Source organism: Pseudopodoces humilis, chromosome 7 (assembly GCF_049639895.1).
Source record: "Pseudopodoces humilis isolate 2021_Gansu_Grassland_sample_001 chromosome 7, ASM4963989v1, whole genome shotgun sequence".
Lineage (NCBI taxonomy): Eukaryota > Metazoa > Chordata > Aves > Passeriformes > Paridae > Pseudopodoces > Pseudopodoces humilis.
The window spans coordinates 58,475,975-58,497,323 of NC_142206.1; the positions used below are offsets into that span (position 1 = coordinate 58,475,975).

The window sequence follows — 21,349 nt, forward strand, 5'->3', positions numbered from 1 at the left end:
GCCTCTTGTCAACCAATCCATTTCCCCCAGTGCCACAGGCTGGGTGATACCGATCTCTGCTGTGTTTTCTTATGAGAGCTTTGATGTACAATCTCCTCGCAGCGGCATCCCCCTTTAGGGAACAAAGCCCTGCTCTAGCCAGGCTCCTCACCAGTTGTCCAGGTATTAGGTTCTTCCTTCCAGCTTCGGGGCAGCCCTGTCACTAACCTTTTCCACTGACCTTTTGCAGGGAACCTTCTGCTCCTGGCCATCTGCGTCCTCCCCCTTTTCTTTTAAAGCATTCACCTGAGCATTTGCAGCAAGCAATTACACACACACACTGGTTTGCATCAGTCACAAAAGCTGTGAGCCTCCAATTAACCACCTCATGCCTTTTAATGATACAGCGCTGAACAAGGAAGAGAATAAGAGGGAATATCCTCAGAAGTGGTTTGCAGGAGGACAGAGCCGTCTTTATTATTGTTTGTATGAGGGTAGCACCTAGGAAACTCAGCTAGAGGCTGTGAAAACAAATGGAGAACTTGGGGAATTAATTTAATATGGAGAATTTATAGTCTACAGGACAAGATGGAGTAGGTGGATGAGGTGTAGCACAATGAGAACACAATGATTTTCTAAGGATCAGAACAACCTGTCAGCATCCTCTACTCATCAGTGCCAAGTTCCTGTGTCCTCCCTCCTCCACACCACTTCAAGAGTGTGAGGGAGAGTTCTTCAAGCTGGCAGAGGGCTCAGTAGCAGAGGCAAGTGTGCCTTTGACTCCCAAAGCCCCACGCTGGAAGCACAGGGCAATGCCTTGTCTCTGTCTTCAAAAGATATCTGGAGATACTGCACCTGCTCAGAAGGTTTCAGGCAAAACAGCATTTCAGAGGAATTCACCAATTCAGCAAAATCTCAGCAAGGTGAGTCAATTTTGCCCAGGTTCCCATGAAACTTGCACAGGGCTCCAAACATCAGAAACTTGCTGAGTTTCCTGCCTGGTCACCCATCTGGTTCCTCCACCATTCAGGTTTCCAGGGCCCTGGGGCAGCCTGCTGCCAAATAGGCTGCTCAGCAAGAGGGGATTTCACTGCTCCACACTCCTCAGCTTGGGATGTCCCAGACATTACACCACCTCAGGCAGGAACCACCAGAACATCCACAGATGAAGAGCCCATGAAACCCAGTGGAGAGTCTGAGAGATCCATGGATCAGCTCTTGAAACAACCCACAGTGCAAGCTCCTGCACTATTCCCTTCTGCAGAATTTCTACCTGGTTGTGTTCTGCTCTACTTTGGCAGGAATTCAGCCTAATTTCATCAAAACTAAACTTTTTCCCAAACCATGATCTCCTGTTTAAGCCCCTTCCTAGCAGACACCCTCTCAGGACAGCTCATTTTCCTCTCAACAGCAGCCTCTGCACATCAGTCCAGTTCCAGCTGCTCTCAGGTCAGGGGCAGAGAGTTGTACATCCTGTACAGCCCAGCAGGAACATTGCAGGCATATACAAATCAGCCAAGTCTAAATTATCTGCTCTGGAAGACAGATGATATGAACAATCTTACAGTCCCGCGAGCTCGCCATGGGAGGAGAATGAGGTAAAATCTCTGTATTTATCCATCTAGTGGAAATATTTGATCTGCCTGAGGACAGCACACCTGATATTGTGACTACAGTGTCATGGGGCTCAGAACAGTTCAGCAAACTCAGACAAAGGAAATGGGGAGGAAAAGAAGAGATTGACTTGGAAAAATCACTGCCTAAATGACATTCTGTGATTTGCTAAAAAATGTGGGGGGCAGATTCTGGAAAGATTGAGATGGAGCAATACCAAAACAAAAGGGACTGAAAGATGCTTAAAGTGTCTTGTTCTGCTTCACGTAACACCGAACATTTCTCACTGCTCATGGACCAAGTGACAGCAGCAGTGGCCACTGTGCACAGGCACCTTTACTTACCCTGTCCAGCCACCAACAGGCTCCACTGGGAACCTAAATTTATCTGTACTATGAGAAACATGCTTCTGGAAGCCTGTTGTTCCCAAGACATACCTGCAATGTGTCAAACAAGCACCGAGGCTCCTCCTTGGGATGAAAGCTGAGAGCTCCCGAGCACGCCGTGGGGAAGTTCTCCTGGGAAATATCTGTGGGAGACACCCACACCAGCTGAAAGGTTATGTGGGGCTTGAGCAACAAACCATCTGTCAGGACCTGCCTATTAGGATGTTTACTCACAAAACTGGCCTTTTCACTGGTGCTCCAGTTTCTGAAAGGAGCCCTGACCACCAGGAAAACTGCCTCAGAATCAATCAACAGGAACAGGAGTGGATCCAGCAGCCAGAGGAATCAGTTTCTAGCACAGGGACACTTTGACCATTTTGCCATCTCTCCTAGCTGTGGATCAGTAAATTATTTGAGTTTTTAGATCAATGCCAGTGAGGATCTTTTGGCAGGACAAAAGGCCTTTTGTTTCCTTGCCCCACGCAAATCCATTAACTCTGCTGCACAGTAAGGAGGGTGATTTATTATTTTCACTTGCTGTGTTTCCTGTCCATATTATGATGCTTGTGTTGAGTAGCTAATAAAGGGTGGGAACACAACAGAAAGAAAACACAGTTTTTCACTTGCCGTTTTTTTTGCTGTTAAATATGAAATTAATTGTTCATTTCTTATTTCTGTAATGAATAATTACCATGTTCATGAGCCCAAGCAGCTTACCCAGGGTGGCACTGTGAATCTGAAATGGGCCCAGGGGAAGACACATGCTCTGAATCAAATGTCAGTGGCTCAGCAATAAAAGCCTCTCTCAGAGCTGAGACTATCCTTCAAAGGAAGCAAGCCTCACCGTGGATCAACACAGGAAAAAGAAAGCAGCAGGGACCACAGCAGAGATCCCTATCTCCCTGGCAGGGAAGGGGAGGGGAAGGAAAGGCAGCTTGTCATTTAACAGCAATAATAAACACTTCTGAGTGTGCTTCCTCCTCTCCCTGCATGAGCATCTTCACCCTAAGCCCTGATGAGCTTCAGGTGGGATCAGTCAGATCCAAACCTCTCAATCCCGATAGTCCTGTCAGAGAAAAATACTTTGGGGATTGTGCAGCTCTAGGGTTGCTGCAGGGTGTCCCACAGTGTTGAAGACAGTGATGTGTTACCTCGGTGTGTTTGTTGTCCCATACAAACCACTCAGAAGACACCTGTAAAGAAACATGGATATGTTGCAGATGAGAAGAGGATCACATCTCTTCCTTCCAAGCAACTGAGCATCAAGGAAAACACTCTTGTGAAGTGTTTGACAGGAGAAACAAGCCAGAACTTCACTTTCATTCAGCACTCAGGCTTTAATGCCAAGCCACAGTTTATTTCACAAGGAAGGAAAAAAAGCAGTAAAGGAAACACTTACCAGGATGAGCACGCTGTCTGCTGTGGCCTGGGGGCAGGAAGGTGGCTTAAGCAAAGGCAGGGATCAGGAAATCCAGGTCAGTGACCAGTGCTGCCCTTGACCTCCCTGCCCACCAGGAGGGATGGCTGCTGGCCTGGTGCAGCTCCTGTGGCTCCTGCCATGGCCTCTGCAGGCTGCTCCAACAGGATTTACAGACCTCTCTCTTATCAAACCTGATGGATTCTGTCTCCCACTCCTTTCCCAGCCCTTGCCCTGCCCTGGGAGATAAAGAGAATGATGCAGCACTGAGGACTGACCTTCTGTCTAGAACAAGGAGACCATCCCCATGATTCTGCTTTCCAAGACTCTGGATTTTTAACAAACACCTACTCTTTCCTGAGCTCACCTTCCCGAGAGAAGAGCAACTTCAGGAAATCGTGTCAGTCAAGAGTCCAGGAAAGAAAACAGTAATGTGATACTGGTCTAACCCACAGAAACACTGGGAATGTCTCCTTTTACAGAGGGCCCTTCCAAAAGGAAACCAACCCACTGTAAGTAATGTGTCTGGGACAAGAAGGCAAACCTCTAACCATTCCCTTGCTTCCACTGCTTGCTCAGTTAAACTGCATCTTTCCTTTGAAGCCAGGCAAAGTTACCCTCTCTGCTTTCTAGTTCTGTTCTCTAGCCCAGAGATCCTGCTCTTTTGCTAATCTACTGCCTGAAACTGGGATTAAAGTTGGATTAGCCAGGCAGATGAATGAGTGGTGCTTCAGGCCCTCCACATTTGGTGTTTGTGCCTGCCTCATTTTCCCAGCTCTACCTGGGCAGGGAAGGGAGTGGATACAAAAAGGGTCATTCTGTCACTTCCCAAGTGCCATTCCCAGGGTTTACACAAAGTCCTGCTACTGATACAGAGCACAAAGCACATTTATTCATATAACTGAAGTGGTTTTAGCTCTGTGTCCTCAAATACAACAAAATTAATTTCTTCCTTTAAAAGCCCTCCTTGCTATTCCTGCTTAAATCAAGGACTCAAGGTACTGCTTCTCCCAAATTCAAATTAACATTTTGAATCCAGTTTCACCTTACAGAGTCTGGCTTTTGAGGCAGAGCAGCCAGTTCCTTCCAACATGAGCCAAAAGAAGTCACTGGGACAGTTTGTACAAACAGGCATGGGACTCTTGGAAAGCTTAGTGACCTTGATCCAGCATTCCTGAACACATGCTTAATTCACCCCAAAGCGTGTGCTGAAATGCTTCGCTGCATAAGAATGGGCTTAATCACATGCTTAAACACTTACTGCATGAGCACTTCAGAGATTAAGATTGATTAGGTCCTTCTCCTACCTGTACCCCATACCTCCCCTCCTCGTGAAAATCTCATTTCTGAGGGCACGAAACTCATAAGGAGACACAGGGAACACATTTTTCAACAGATTGCAAATTTTCCAGCTTCCTGCCCCCTGACCACAGAAGACTTGACCTTTTTAAGGGGGGATAAAACAATTTACTTCCAAAGCCTGATGGCATGAACCTCATCACGAGGTCAGAGTCCAAGTCATATGAGTTTTCCTTTAGTATTGTCCAGGAAGTCTTAGTTCCCAGCACTTACAACTCCTTTAAAACAAGCAAAATACAGATTTTCAGAGCTTGGCTCAGTGAAATCAAGTTGTTAATGTTAAAACACTTTATTGATCTTAAAGGAATACAGCAGGGAAACAAAGGCCATTAATTGAGAGAGAGGCTCTGTTTACATCAAGTCACACAGCATGAAAGGAATGAAAGGAGCAGATTCAAACTCAGGTCCCCACAAACTGAGGTCCCCAGAAGAACAATATACAAAGTTCAAGTGTCTACTTCAGCCTAGACTTGGTCTGGTCCCCAATGTTGTTTGGACCAAGCTTGCCCATATTTTCTGACTGGAAGCCATGCCAGGCAGCCATCAGTGGGTCAGATCCCCAGATCCCTGCTCAGGGGAGGAACATCTGCCCTGCCCCTGGGTCAGGGTTCTACCAGTGTGCTCCAAAACTGCTCTGCTGCCCCAACCAACACTGGTCAAGCAGAGATGACCATGGGATGCACTTCCAGACTGCTCTGTTGCTCCAAACCAAGGCACAAGTGGAGACACAGTCAGATGGAGAGGAAAAACTCCCCAAGGACAGCAAATTCCCAAGGCAAAGAGCAGTGGAGGCACTCCGGCTCTAGGATGGTTCCTTTGGTGTGCAAGTCACCAGCTTTTCCTGCAGTTTATAAGCAATTGTGGGGTGTAAAACTGCTGCCCAACAATGACTCCCAAGGTAGATTCATTTATGGACTGAAGTCATGAGGAACACACACGGATTGTGTCCATAAGCGTATTTGTGGGGATGATGTTCACCATAACAGAGGATTTAGAGTGCCTACCTGAAAGGGTGAATGAATTTATTGTGCCAGAGGACAAGAGTGACCACAGCTATGTGTCCATAATCTGGATAAATGCATGTCAGCATCAGCCAAGTGTGGAAAGTGAACTTCTTGGCAAAGCAATGCAAAACTCGCCTTCAGCAGAAGTTGGGAGGGCAAAAAAACAAATAAACATTAGAGTGAGGAAAATTCAATTGCATAGACAGTTACTTCAGCTACTTCATTAGTTAAAGAGCAGAGGAACACAGGAAATGGTCTGCTGGGTGAGCAGGATGGTGCAACTCCCCCAGCTAATGGTGCTTCAGCAGCTGCAGGAAGACAATCTTGAGGAGGGGCACACAAGCCTGGCCGCTGTCTGCAGTCCAGTCACCTCAAACTCTTTCTGGCATCCACAATCATTGGTAGAGCACATCCATCCCTACCTTCTCTTTCCCTCTGAACTTGCTGATGTTACATCCATCTCACCATTTCCAGCAGAAACAAATTCCCTGCTGTGTAAAAAAGCACTTTCTAGTGTCCCTTTTAAATAGATCCACCTGGCTTTCATGTATCTCCCCTCATTCCAGAACTGTGAGAATTTTCAAACCCCAAAGCAACTCATAGAATCTTAGAACAGTTAAGGCTGGAAAAGACCTCTGAAATCAAGTCCAACTCTTAACCCAAGCACTGTCTTGTTCACCACCAAATCAAGTCCCCTGGTGCCACATTTTCTGAACACTTCCACACATGGTGACTCCACCACTTCTCTGGGATGCTTGTCCCAATGCCTGAACATCCTTTCAGTGAAGAATTTTCTCCTAACATCCAGTCTACACCTCCCCTGGTACAACTTGAGGCCATTTCCTCATGTCTTATTGCTTGTTAATTGGGAGAAGAGAGTGATCCAGGCGGAGACCTGGCTCCACCCTGCTTTCAAGGAATTGTAGAGGGTGATAAGGTCTCCCCTAAGCCTCCTTTTCTCCAGGCTGAGGCTCCTGGCCCCCTCAGCCACTTCTCTCAAGACTTCTGCTCTAATCCACTCCTTTCATCCATTCCATTGCCTTTCTCTAGACATGCTCCAGCATCAATTTTTTCTCACCACAGCATCAATTGCTTATCCATCTGTAATATTAAGCTGAGAATGGTTCAGTTTTTTGTATTAGCAGCTCAGTCATATTTATTTTTGTTGGCTACTCCAAAGGTACATACTCTGAAATTAGCTATTAAAAATGTATTTAGCCTTTTCTGCTTCCTCAAAAATATCCTTGTTCCCTCTTGTAAGAAAAATCACGTGTCTAGGGAAAGCCATGTCCAGCATGGTGAGTCACCTGCCAAGTTGCCACCACTGCTCATCAAAGCCTTTGCTGCCCTTTGTGACAGGAAGGGGTGCAGGTCCCTCAGGGACAGCTTTGCTGGCTGCCACCTGAGGAGTGCCTGACCTTCCTCTGAGCCAACAAACAGATTTGGGATTACTGAAGGCACAGGACTGTTGCGGAGAATCTGTTTTCAGTCCTTATCCAGCATGAACCCCAAGCCATGAGAAAAGTAGAAAACTTGTAAAGGATGGGCAGATTCCTGCTGAAGCCCCAGGAGCAGGAAAGCTGCAGAGGGTTGGGACCTACAGGCTCTCTGCAAGCAGGGGCTGTGCTGTGGAAGGCCAAACCCAGACCTGGGGAATAAAAGCTCATCTCTTGTCCCCACTTCCTACAGGACTTGGTCAGATGGTTTAAGCACCTCAGCAACTGGGAGTGCCAAGAGTGGCTTTGATAATTCAAAGAATTCTGGAAGAAATGAGGCAGAATCCCTGGGAGGACTCCATTTAGTCCAGTCTAACTTACTGAGCAAGGTGTTAGAAACACCTCCTCCTCCCACCTCTTCCAGAAATCCAGATGAACCAGGATCAGACCACTCTATTTATGGGACTCTCCACTCCTCCTTTCCCATAGACCCAGCTGTCTGAGCCCTTGCTCCACATTGGATTTCTCAGGGCAAGCAGGAGGTCCACAGCAGTGGCCCCGCGTAGTTGGGATGTCTGGGCACCATGCCAGAACCTCTCCCTGACCCTGCACACACCAGACACAGCTTGATTCTTTATCTGCTGACCCACAGCTGGTGGCTGGGCTGAGGGAGCAGAGGATAGACCCAGAAAGGCTGCTGGAAGGCAGACAGCCCAGCGACACACTCATCCCCTCAGAGCGTGTGGTGCTGATTCCCTCAGTGGGAATTCCATGTATTCCAGAGGTGTGCAGAAACACTGCATTATCTGAACCACAAGCAATCCAGCTCAAAGGGGTCTGCTCGTGTTCCTTTATGCTCCTGTACTTTCCTAATCCCAAAACTCCCCTCCTACCAACCCCACCTTGAAACAGCTCCCAGTGCAATGAAATGTTCCTGCTTCAGACTTCCAAAGACATCCATAAACACTGGGGATAATTAAAAAGTGAACATCATGAAAAATGCACTGGCAAGCTGTGAAGCTGGAAAGCCAGGTAGCTTAAAGAAGTGCCAGATATTCAACTGGTCTCCAAGATCAGCAGATGTTTTTCAACATAGCATTGCAAAAACTTCCTAACTCAGATGTGTTTCCTAAATCAGAACCAGAGATGAGAATGTGTGTTGTGTATTGGGACCATATCAAGTACTTTTCCAGCACTGTTAAGATCTGTTATTAAAAAAAAAAAAAAAAAAAAAGAAAATGTGGGGGTTGGGTGTCGATAGAAAAAATGAGGCCTGTTTAAAGGATTCTGGATGCTTCCCTAAATCATGTAAGAAAAGGAAAATTCTTTCCCCAAACTGAAAAGACTCGGATGCAATTAGGAGGGAGATACCATCAGCCTATTTCCAAGTCTGGTATTAAGCTATTCAACAAGAGAACTGTGGAATACAGTGGCTGCAGCTGATACAGCCTTAGCGATATTTAGGTGGTTATTTTATTTTCTTTTTTTACTCAATGATCTGAAAAGAAACCATTCAGCAGCTCACTTTTGAAAAGTAGCCTCCCTCACCCAGTACAAGGCAATCTGCTATAGCACTGCAATTAAAAACTCATCATCCCACTGCCACTGGGCGCTGCTTTCTCTTTCCACCAGCAGCTCCTTTACAGCCAGAGAGTGCACAGCTGAGGATCCTCTCTGCTGCTCTTCTACACCTTTGAGGAGATTTACAGGGATTTGCACATGTTTTTCTCGCTCAAAGAGAGATTATGTGGCATGATTAAGAGATATTCTAGGAAAGAAACTACCAGCTTCCTCAAGACATTCCCTTTGTTTGATATAACACCCATCAGTTATTAATGGGATGGCTTTTAGCTGTTGCTTAGCCTTAGTAATGCCATATTTAACAAAAAACATTGCTTCTCTCCCCTCTCTGTAGTGGCAGCCCTTGTCCAGCAATTTCTGGATGAATTATTCTAAACCAATATATATATTTTTTATACATACATACATATATATATATATTATATATATATATATATACACAGGTTGCCTTTCCATGTATAAAGTAATAGGAGAGTTATGAGCAGATAAGAGGACTTCCAGCTTTTGCTGTTTCATGGGAGGTGGAAGTGCAAGGACTTTCTAGGTCACTGAATCCACAACCTGGTGATGTACTGCAAAACCCTTATAGAAACCAATTTTCCACTGCTTGAAAAAAACCAAAAAACCAACAAAACACCAAACCAAACAACAACAAAAAAAACAAACCAAAACAAACCCAAAAAACCCCAAAACACCAAAAAAAAAACACAATTAGGAAAAGAATAATTTCAGACATTATGAATAGGGAATTACCATACTGCAGATAAAAAAATAAAATGTGCCTGTTAGGAAAAGTGTTCCCACTGTCTCAGGAGCTGCTCCCTGAGATGTTTAATTCTGAGATGTTTAATTCTGAGTGGATCTTTCCCTTCTACATTTGCAATGCAAGGAAACCTGGTTAAAAACTGTTCTGCCTTTCAGCTGGGTGACAGCAGGAAGGACACAGAGGAACCACAAAGGAAAGCTCTGCTCAGACCTTGCTATGCTGCACACATATCCCTGAAATCCACACCAGCCACAGCACCCACTCCAGCTGTCTTCTGCTGCTTCGTGGATGCCAAAGCAGAAGATGAACCTGCAGAAACCAGCTCAACCAGCCCAAAACCTCCAACCTTCCCACCAGGCAGCTCCAAAGCTTTTGTTGTGAATAGAAGCAGTGTTACTTATGGAGGGCATCTTTCTCCTTTGCTGCCAGACTCCCCTCCAGTCCCATGGGAAGAACCTGAGACAGAGACCAGTGGGTGATGCAATTGTCACCTTCCATGACCCTGCTAGGGCTGGAACAGAGCCAACAGCCAAAGCTACAGAGGGACCACCATGGGCAGGCAGCCTGTGCTCTCCTCCACCCAGCCCAGCTCCCATAGCACACAGCTCTTGAGGATTCACTTACTGGACATTCCATGGGGACACCTGATGTGTCCCACAGATGGATTTGGTTACAGAAACCAACCATCTGCCCCAAGGTTGTACTAACCAAAGTCTGCAAGCACCCAGAGAGCAGGATTAATATTATACTTCCATCTGCTCTGAAACATGAGCTGCCCATCAGCAACAACCTGAAGATGCCTCTGAGCTCCTAAATCCCATCTTGCCCTTGGAAAAATGCAAGCTATGAGAAAAGGAGCCACGACAAGTCTATTCCCTCAAAGCACAGGTCACATCCACAGCAGCATTTTAAACTTGTCCCATTTCCTACATGGCTAAACGCAAGGAATGTGAACAGGTCACCTCAGGAGACATCTAAGTGGTGACAACACCAATATAAAAGCACTGACTGTGTCTGCACCAATGTAACAAACTTTAAAAAGTATTAAAACAGACTGTTTATTACAGCATATGATGTATTATATTAATTTACACAATGATATATATATATATAAAAACAGCCATTGATGATGTACAGTAAATTGGACATCAACAGGAATATTAAAACTACTGATACTCATGCACGTGACATGCATATGGGTTTTTTTTTTTTCTTTTTTAAAAGCAGTTTTACACAATATAATGAAGTTACTAAGCCTTGGTCATCTGCTCCAGCTGCAGTTTACTCTGGACACCACCGCCATCCACAGCGGGACTCCCAGGAGATCGGAGCAAAGTGCACTCCAGGGAAGGCGACTTAACCTCGGAGACAGATTGAACAGGAACCCTTTCCTGGTGGGGGAAGGCTGGGGGAGGACAGGAGTGAGTTTCAAGAAAAGAATCAACAAGGAAAAAAAACCAAAACAACAGACCAGAGTACCAGAAGGAAAAAGTTCAAGATGTGGTAAGAGCAGCAGCAGAAAGGGACAAGCAAAAACATGAAGAACCACCCTCACTCCCTCCCCTTTATTCCCTAAAAACTTATGACCTTAAGCTGTTGATATCCGCTATAAGACCCAGAACTGGAAAAACTAGGCAAGGAAGATCCATTCCCAGAAACATTTTAGCCTTTTCTTGAAGCCTTCTGATATCACGCGCTGGAGGCTGTTCACCACTGAAATGGCAGTGTTGTGTTGGGTTTTTTTAAACAAGTGTAATGGTCTTTTATTTCCACATAAAAGGCACTAGTATCCACCCAAGTTCTGAAGACAAGTGACATAATTTACCTTAAGTTTTAAATATTTGTATTAAAAAAAAAAAAAAAATCTGTGGAAATATGTACAAAAAAAAGCACCTTGCTTCTGAAAGCAGAAGCAGATACATTCCACCAAGTCACCTCACTAGACCGTCGTCATGAGCTTCAGGGAGCCTGACCGAAAGCGGAGGATCTTCTTCTTGAGGTTATGGGAGGCTTTGATTTTGACAAAGGCCTTGGCTGCATTTTCATGCAGCTCCGGCGCCGTGACTGTTTGGATGGGGAGTGTCTGGACAAACTGAGACCAAATCAGGCCCCCGCTCTCATCAGAGTCGCTGGTGGTCGTGCTCTCCCCTACAAACTCCACCTCGCTCAGGCTTGACTCGCTGTCTCCAAAGCAGTTCGTGGTGTAGTTGCTCTGCTCGTCCTCGCTCGTGTCCACCACGGTGGAGTGGAACAAGGACTCGCACTCAGCCGAGTACTCCGAGTCGCTGGCCACGTAGGCATAGGGGCTGACATAGGGCAGGGGCACCTGTGAGTAGACCCCCACGCCCTCCCGCCGGTTCCTCCTCGCCCTCCGCAGGGCCTCCTCATAGGAGATCTCTGCCGAGGACTTCCAGCGGCGGTAATCGGCACGCTTGTGTTTGGGCTTGGCCACCACAACCTCCCGGCCGTGCCCATGGGAGCGGAGGGCAGATCTGTGCAGGCCGGCCTGCCGGCCCGGGAGGCTCAGCTCCAGCGGCAAGCCGCTGCCCCTCTTCCCCCGTGACGAGGGCTTTTTCAGTTTCTTATTTGTATCCAACTCCTCAGGAAAGCGGCACTTCTTGCCGGCCAGTTTGGCTTTCTCCCGCAAGGTCTGTGAGCTGTTTTCCACCCCGCTGGCAAGGTGGGACCTGTGTTTCAACGCAGAGCTTTTCAAAATCTTGACGTTCCGGGTGCCTTTGTGAAGCTTCATGCTCTGCTGCTGGGCCGGGATGTACTGGGCGTTCACCAGCAGCCCGTCGTCCAGGCTCTGTGAGGAAGAGCCCTCGCTTTTGAAATCCAGCGCGGGCCTCTCCTCGACGGCCGGTGACGAGGAGCGAGCCGCCTGCAAGCTGCTCTTCAACAGGATCTTTTTGGGAGGCTGGCTGACCCTGTTCTCTGGCTGCAGCACCACCGGCTTCCCTGGGGTCTCTTTGGGAGACGCAGCAAAGAGCTGGCCGTTCTCCTTGGGGACGTCCCCGGCCGTGGTCGCGGTGCTGCGGCCCAGCTCCGGCGGTGCCGGTTTGACGCCCCGTGGCAGGTGCTTGCTCTGGAGTTCCGCTGCTGTGCCGGGTGGGAAAGCTGCCGGCAATGGGGCCTTCCTACTCTCCAGCTGCTCCCCAGCCGGCTCCCTTGGCCTCTGCTTTAACGGGGAGGGAGCCGTGTGATCCAGAGCGGGGGTCCCACCGGGAGGCAAACACACTGGCTTGGAGCCCTTCAGGTTCACCACGTTGCCGTGGGCCACCATTGCTGCCGGCGGCCGGACGCACATGCTCCCATGCCTCAAGATCCCTTTGGTGGCATCGGCGTTGAGACTCGTCCGGGGTTTGTTAGTCCTTACTGCGTGAGTCTTTTTCTGAACCAGGCTTAAGATGTAGCTGTCTATCCTCTTGCTGGTGGAAGGGCACGGAGCCGGCCAGGAGCTCTGCGGGGGGAAGGCGTTGGCGGATTGTCCCGAGTCCATTTCGGATGGAGTGCAAACGTCGCTCATATCGCCAGCGAGCCTCTCCTCTTCTCGCTGGGGGTTCTCAGTCACGGGGAGAAGGAACATGGGGCTCTGCACAGCCACAGCGTGGAGCGGGCTGGGGTAGCGGTAGATGTCGTTCCCGTTTTTAGACACCAGATCGCACTGGTACTTGGGATGTACATCTGCAACGACATCGAGGGAATTTGAGTGCGGTGTGGATAAAGAGCGACAGACAGAGCCTGCGGTCTGGTCCTCATGCTGGCCTTCCTTATTATAGTCCATCCAGCCTATGAGATCTGAAAGGCATTTTAGAAGAGTTTAGAGAGCCTACCAGGGACAGCTGTGCTACGTTTTTAATGTGCTGCCAAGGACGCCGGTCCATCTACACACAAGATGCAAAGCTTTAACTACAGCAGCAGCAACTTTGCAACCAGGGGTTGCTGTTCAAACAATATAAAAAGCAGCACTATCCTTCTGTGGGTCTCCCTGTCACCGCATCTACGTGGGATTTACCCCACTACGACCACATGGTTAAAACAATAAAAATCGCAGCCCTAATGAGAACACGTACATTGGTTTCAAACCTGTGCCCAGGTTGTTAAGATCTTCCTATCTTCCTTTCAAGCCACCCAGAAGTCTGCAAGGGTCTCTTATATGTTACACAGTCACCTGTGAAACTCTCTGCAGGCCTCAGCACATATGAATTTTAAATCCAAAGAGAAACATAAAAAATACAGACAAGAGAACAATTAATTCTTGTAGCTTATTGACAAACTTCACTTCCGGATTTTATTCAAGCATGTCTCGGGTCAGGAAAAAAATCCAGACTTAATTTTATTGTTATTGTTGTTACTACTATTATTATAATAACATTTATAGCAATGCCAATAGTAATAACAGATGCTCCTTTTGAGTAATAAGGGGTTAAAGAATGGGAAACAGGCTCATGTTTTCACACAACTACAAGGAGTGCAGGTCAATCCAGCTGACATCCTAGCCTTGGCTCTGCAAAGAGAGTTCTGCCAGAGAAATCCAGTGCTTTTCAAGATGCATGAGTCAGATTTAATGACTAAGGAGCTTACTAAGAGAGGTAAGCAACCTTAAGAGCAGGGCTTCCACTCAAGCACCTAAGATTACTATTATTTTTTAAGCTTAAGTTGCCCTTGTTGTCTTCTTGGGTAGGGGTACAATCTAAATGATCTTCTGCCAGTCCTGTTTCCTGCCCTTGGGCTGGAAACTTCAGCCAGGGTACTCCACTTGGAATGCTCAGTGCTCTTCACTTATCTAAGGCTTATTTCCAAGAGGTCTCATGGGCACTGATGAAATTTGCTGATAGAGATGATGTTCCCCCAGAGAGGAAGACCAGGGAAGTTAAGAGAATAAACTTCCTCCAGATCACCTCTCAGTTTTCCTGCGTTTCCTAAATTCTACATTGGCTTCAAGGAATGTTGACAAAAAGATATTTTTTTAATTTGTCCATTTGTGAAATTTCATCCCTGAAAGTGAGACTGTATGAATAATGAGAGGCTTAGGTTTTCATGGTGTATACAGAAAAAATAGCAATGCAATCAGCTGGAATTCTTTGTGTAGTTTTTTTTCTTTTTAATGTATGGCCCATGAAGATCAAATATACCTTACAACAGGGAACATTAAATTACCTTGAGCTGCTCACAGAAAAACTTAGGGGACTTGTCAGCATCTCAGAATGAATGTAACCCAGGCTGTATTTTCCCAGTTCAGAAACAGGATAGCATGAATTATTCTGTCCTTGATTCACAACAAATCACTATAATTTAGCCTTAAAAGCAGAATGCAAATTGGAAATTTGGAAATATTGTAAATACTGTGGTTGGAATCACCTTCCCCAACCCAGAATGAGCTAAAGCTTTTGAAAATGTCTGCACTCAATAACACTTGATCACAACAGTCCTACTGAAGAGTCTTTCCTGGAGAACAGAGGAGGCCTTCCTATTGAATCATCCCCCAAATCAAGGCTTGCATCTTCAGACTGGTGTCCAAAGAAAGTTCACAGCTCTCTGCCAGTGAGACAAAATGTACCTGGCCTGTTCATCATGTCTATTTGTCTATACTATATAAATACAGACACACCTCATCTGCCTCACCTGGGGGTCTGGGACCATCAGAATTGACAAAATGACTGCTAAAAACATGTGCCCTGACCCCCTAAAACCTGGAGCTGCTCCTTACTCTGTGACTTTAATGCTGACATGGCTAAGAGCTACCGTTAATTATTGCTATTCACTAAAAATGCTTTTCTAAAGAAAGAGAAATCAGCTGACTGATGTGTTTCTGTGTACAGGTACCACTGCCCTCTGCTGGGTAGAGCAGCTGTCAGATCTTCACATGCCATTTTCATGTGTTAAGAGTGACATATTCATGTGCAAAGCTGGACCAGTGGAGGGCAAACAGTCCTGCCTCATGACCCACGTATGTGAGAGGCACTGGGATCTTTTCACAGCATAATATGGCACATGAAAGGAAGAAGGGTTAATCCAACCCAGGTGCTCCTGAGGCAGTATTTCCAAAGCCAAAGCCACCTCCTGGAGTATGATGTATTCGACCTGCTTTTACTATACCTGCAGATTTAGGGCGTCCATCTGAGATATTCAGTGTTGCCTCCAAAGGGCTGCAAAAGCAAGTGCTAGAATGGCAACTGGATAAACACTCACTGAAGACAGAGTTAGATGAATTGGAAAGCGATCCAGAAGCTCCATCACTCAGCTCATAAAACCCTATAAAAATAAGAGTTTGGATTTATATTAGTTATGACTACACAAAGTTACTATTTGTGTCCCTAGAAAGGCAGTCAAGCTGGTGTTTGAGTTGGCTTATTCTAACACAAGTAGTTATGGGATTTCATTCAGCCACCCCAAAAACAGCCAGCAATTTAGTAATATCCTTATTGCCATGAATTTACTTTGTTTAAAAGTAAAGCACTTAAAACAGCAGAGCTTATCTCAGCATATGGATTTTTTTTTTAACTTTACAAGGGTTGGGTTCTAACCCTTACAGGGATTTTCAGATTTTAGCAACAAGGATCCAGGCTGTGTTTGGCAGCCCACTCATTTAATAGAGTGTTATAGTTCCAAGACAGATTCTCCAACTATTACTTAACTATGAAAGTGTTGGGCCCAATGCTATCCATTACTTTCCTCAAAGTTCTGGAGATAAATATAATATTTGTGGATGAGAGGAATGAAGAAAAATGGTAAATAATGTGCAGATGCATCAAATTAAATTTCCTGGTAAACTGGGACTACTCAAGGAAAAACAACACACCACAACCAAAATTTAAATCATTCATTTAGGAATAAGGAATTCAGAGCATGCCTTCAGAACGAAGATGCATCTTGGAAAACAATAATCCTGGAAAGGGCTTAGTCAGCATGGAAAAGCAGCTCAATCAAGCTTAATGATATGGCAAAAAAAAAAAAGCTAATGAGATTGTTGGATGTACAAAGAAGCTAATGAAGAGCAGCAGGGAAATGACTTCAGCAGTCTACATGGCCCTGGTAAGAAACATTGGAATGGTGAGCACAGTCCTTGAATCCAGCATGCTTAAAACAAAGCTAAAAAAATTGGAAAGAGGCCACCAAGCTATTTAGGAGCTTGGAAAAATGCCTTAAAATGAATGACTTCAAGAACTTGACCTGTTTAGCTCATCAAACGAAAGCCAGGAATTATACTGTATAGCACCTCCAAGAGGAGGGAAAGCTGGGTATTAGAAAAGACCTTTCTTTAGGGGAAAAAAAACCAAACCCAAAAATCAGTGCTGGAACAAGAAGGATTCAGACTAGAAATTAGCAATGGCTTTAACAATTGCAAGTTGGAGAATTCTCCTTTTTAGTGTGTTCAGAACAAGTCTAGAGGCCTCTAGGAAAGGCTCTCCATAGTTAAATACCATTTACTGGCTTCAGCGCAGTTAGAATGAGATTAAATTCAACATATGGGGGATGAAATTGTTTGATTCTGTGCTCCTTTCTGGCTGTATGACCACTTTTGATGTCTTCCTCCTGATGGTGGTGCTTCTTTCTACCATTTTTCCTTCTGCCTCCTCCTTAATATACAGGACAATTAGAACTTTGCAAACCAATGTGAGGGTGGCCTTGAAAAAACAAATGCTCCAAACACTAAAAATGTAATTAAGCTTGAAATGCTCCTCTGAAAGAAGCAAACAGCAGTCTTTCAGTGAACTCTCTTAGAAGGAATTAATTATCAGAGTGTGAACGAGATGTAGACATTTACTGCTGGAGTACTGAAAACTCCAGCACTAAAATCTACAGCCAGTTTAATTCCAGGTCCCAAGGGAGGCTGCATTTTGCTGAGTACTGCCCTTACCTGAACTTGGACGACTGTCTGTCTCCAGGTGCTCATCTGTCGTTTTTTCCACGTCCAGGCGGAGATCACTTATTTGCTTATCCAGCTCTTGCAACTGATTTAATAACCCAGCATCCCTCCTCCTCAAGCAGTTCTGCAAGAGAAGAGGACAAAGAACATCAGCTCCTTCAGTGAGGCAGATGTGAAAGGGTCCCAAGGACCAATAGACTTGTCTGTCTAAGCCTTGTGAAACACCTCATCGATATCCTTTTATATAAAAACCCAACAAAGCCCCAACATTTTAGATGGATGCTCTGGATAAATACTTAACTGAAAAATTATGCAGGCACTTCATCCCAGCCTGTTCCAGCCAGTTCTGCATGAGGAGCATGTTCCACAGTTCACAAAGACCAACAGGCTGTGCTGACCACAGCTGTAAGAACAAAGCTGGATTGTGTGATACGGCCAAACCAGACCTGTGCACATGGAACGGGCAAGGACGGCCGTGCCAGCCGAGCAGGGCACGTTCCCCACCACACTGGTGCTACTCAAAGATCACATCTGCTCACACAATAGCACCAAACAGCTCTGCCAACAAGTGCCTGTGGTGTGGGAACCGCCTTGTTCTGCTGCACATTATGAGCTTAGAGTCCACCATCCAGAGAGCAAGATTCCCAGGGCGAGGATCACAGCCCTTTTATAAGTTTTGCAGTGCAGCAGGAAGGAAGAGTAATTCTTCCTCTTCTCCCATTATAATTGTATGAAATTGCTGCAAGATGAATTTTAAGGCTATTTATGAAGGTAATTTGATGGCATAAAATAAGCAGTAAGAAATTACTTTGCAAGGCACTCATTAACCCACGGTCAACACAATCAGTTTCCCCCTGTGTATTATAATGTTGCTTATCCATCATCTGTTCAGCTTCATACCCTTTAATTGCTCTGGCTTTGGGGAAAGTGGAGGAGGCTGGAGGAAGGTTCATCTACTTTTGTTTCTTTGAGTGCATCATTTGACTGGCACTCAGGGGTGCTCTGATACATTCATCGCAATGAGTTTTGATGTTCATAGCAGGACTAGTTCTAAACCCATTAAATCCAGGATAATCTTTTCCATGGAGTGGACCAGTCAAAGAATCATAGATTCACAGAATGGATTGAGTTGGAAGGAACCCTAAAGATCATCTCATTCCAACCCCCTTGCCATGGGAAGGCAAAACCTTTCTCTAGACCAGGTTGCTCAGAGCCCTGTCCAGCCTGGCCTTGGTCAAAGGCAGAACAAATGCTAAGAGCACTGGCAAGCAGCGCTTGAAGATGTGCTGGCGTTTAATGCCATCCTTTGGAGAACCAAAGGGGTGATCCCAAACCTTCTCCCCCGTTCCTGCGGGAGCCGGGGCTGGCTGGCAGCCAGGCTGGCGGAGGTGATGGGTTCAAGGGATGACTTCGCTGCGCCACCTACTGCCACCAGCGCCCCCTCCCCCAGTCAGCACCGCATCTGCTTCCAATCTGCAATGTCAAGTGCACAAATTAAAGTGCTACCACAAATCCCCGACTTTTTTTCTTTTTTTCTTTTTCCTTTTTTTTTTTTTTCAGTAATGATTCCGTGATCCTTCACTACGGCTCTCGGCCGGCAGCCAGCCCCTTCTTAGCAGAAAAAAAAGAATTTATTTTTATCTTTTTAAAAGGGAAATAACCCTAACCTAACTAAACCAAATGGGGGAGAAGAAGAAAAAAAAAATAAGAGGAAAAACGGGGGGTGGGTGGGGAAAAGAAGAAAACAGGGAAGTAAATCACGCAATCCAACTTCTCCCTGGGTGAAAGCAAATGCTGAGCCGCGCACAAAGAGCGCCAGGCACAGCTGTACGCTATTTTCATTGAAAAATGATCTGTCGCTTCATGCCGCCCTCCATCTCTTCCCACACCAGCTCCAAAGCGCGTCCTCCAACAAAAGCATCCCTTCTTCACGGGCCCGATCCTGGCGGTGCCCGCTGCCTCCTCCCGGGGCTGGGACCCGGCAGCTGACTCCCAACTTCCATTCATGGCAACGGCGGCGCCTCTCTTTGCCATGAATGGAAGCGGGACGGCCGGCCTGGCTCCGGGACCCGAAGGGAACTGTGCGGCCACCGGCACGACCCCGGCACGACCCGCGCACCTCCGAGCTGTCACCGGCCCGCCGGCTCACCTGCGCGCCGCGCCGGGTGACAGCGGGGCGGGGGAGCCGCCCGCGGGGACTCCCAGCTCCTTCCTCGCCTCTCCGCGGGCAGGACCCGCGGCTCACACCCACACGGGGGGACCGAGCGGCCGCGCATCCCCCGGCGCTCCCCGCCCGCATCCCCGCCCGCATCCCGCGGCGCTCGCCACTCGCATGCCGCGGCGCCCCTCGCCCCCGCTCACCAGCTGCCTCCGCAGGAGGAGGATGTTCTCCTCCAGGAACTTCTCCTCCAGGCTGCGCGGCGGCGGCCCCTCTCCCGGCGGCCCCCCGCGGCCGCCCTGCGCCCCGGGCCCCGCTCCCGCCGGCCGCCGCAGCAGGAGGCTCTTCACCAGCAGCTCCTGCCGCTGCCGCAGGTACTCCAGCTCGCCCAGCCCGGCTAGCGTGGCTTCCAGCCGCTCCCGGGTGCGCTGCCGCTCCGCCTCCGCTTCGCCCTCCTCCCTCCAGCGCGCATCGGGCTCCCGCGGCGCCCCCGCGGCTCCCCCCGCCGCCTGCCCCGGCCCCGCCGCCGCCGCGGCGCTCGCCACGGGGCTCGCCTTCATCGCCGGGGAGGGGGCGGCCGCCGCTGCCAGCCCTGCCCGCGGGGGCACCGCGCCGAGCCCCGCGCTGCTGCCGCTGCCGCCGCCGCTCGCGAATGGTCCGCGGGGCGCCCGGCTGCCTCCCCGGCTGCCACCGCCCCGCTCCCGCCCACCGCCCGCCTCCATCCCTCCTCCATCCCTCCTCCATCCCTCCTTCATCCCTCCTTCATCTCTCCTTCCCGCCCGCCTTCCTCCCCGCCCGGCCGTGGCTCCACGCCCGTGGTCGTCCTGCTCCTCATCTTCCTCCTCCTCCTCCTCCTCTCACCTCCGTCGTCCGCTCTCTGCGGCGGAGTGCGGGAAGGTGGGGGATGCGGGAGTGCAAACCGCTGACCTTCCCAAAAACTCCATCCGCGACCTCTGGAGCCCTGCAGGGCGTAGTCACGGGCTAGCACAGAGTGATGATGGAATTATTGTTATAGAACCGCAGAACGGTTTGAGTTGGGATGTTAAAGACCACCCCGTGCCATGGGCAGGGACACCTCCACTAAACCTGGCTGCTCCAAGCCCCGTCCAACCTGGCCTGGAACACTGCCAGGGATGGAGCATCCACAGCTTCTCTGGGCACCCTGTGCCTCACACCCTCACAGGGAAGGGTTTCTTCCTAATTCTTTATCTAAACCTGCCCTCTGACAGTTTAAAGCCAAACGCTGCTTATACAAACCAACACATCCAAACCAGGAGCAAAAATGATGCATCATTTTTGAATAAAAAATAAAAATCCACGCATGAAGAGGTGGGAGTGTAAGGAGAGGGAAAAGTGGGAAGCAGAGGAGAACATGGAAGTCCTTACAGTGGGGTGCTGACCATGGCATGGGCAGTGGGATCAAAGCACTGGGGAGCTGTTTCTTCAAAGCCTGTGTGAGTAAACCACTCAAAAAAAGCCATAATGAAGTGAACTTTGCAGCAGCACGCAGACTAATTGCAGCAAAGGATCTGCAATTAGGTTTTCAATGGGCATGTGGTGGAAAGAGGCGGAGAGTGGAATGCAGATGCTGAAGGGAAATAAAAAAAAAAGGAAAATGTTAGTTTCAAAATAGAGCAAAAATTGTGTTGCAGACATGTACTAAGGGGAGAAAATGGAAGAGGTGGAAACAGGCATTGAGGGATGCCTCACAATGTGGAACCTCCACAATATGGGCTTTGTTTGGGAAGAGGTGTCCCCACTGTACAATGGCTATCATGG

General features: G+C 47.8%; 1 protein-coding gene across 1 annotated transcript; it reads right to left on the reverse strand.

The window, feature by feature from the left end:
- Window positions 1–11,391: 11,391 nt before the first annotated feature.
- On the reverse strand, window positions 11,392–20,130 carry DACT1 (dishevelled binding antagonist of beta catenin 1). The gene is made up of 4 exons (XM_005528539.3): window positions 19,774–20,130; window positions 17,404–17,536; window positions 15,642–15,797; window positions 11,392–13,340 (listed from the first exon to the last, which is right to left on the reverse strand). Exons 1-4 carry the CDS (start codon window positions 20,128–20,130, stop codon window positions 11,482–11,484), a joined length of 2,505 nt encoding a protein of 834 aa, XP_005528596.2. The 3' UTR covers window positions 11,392–11,481.
- Between the last annotated feature and the right edge of the window lie 1,219 nt (window positions 20,131–21,349).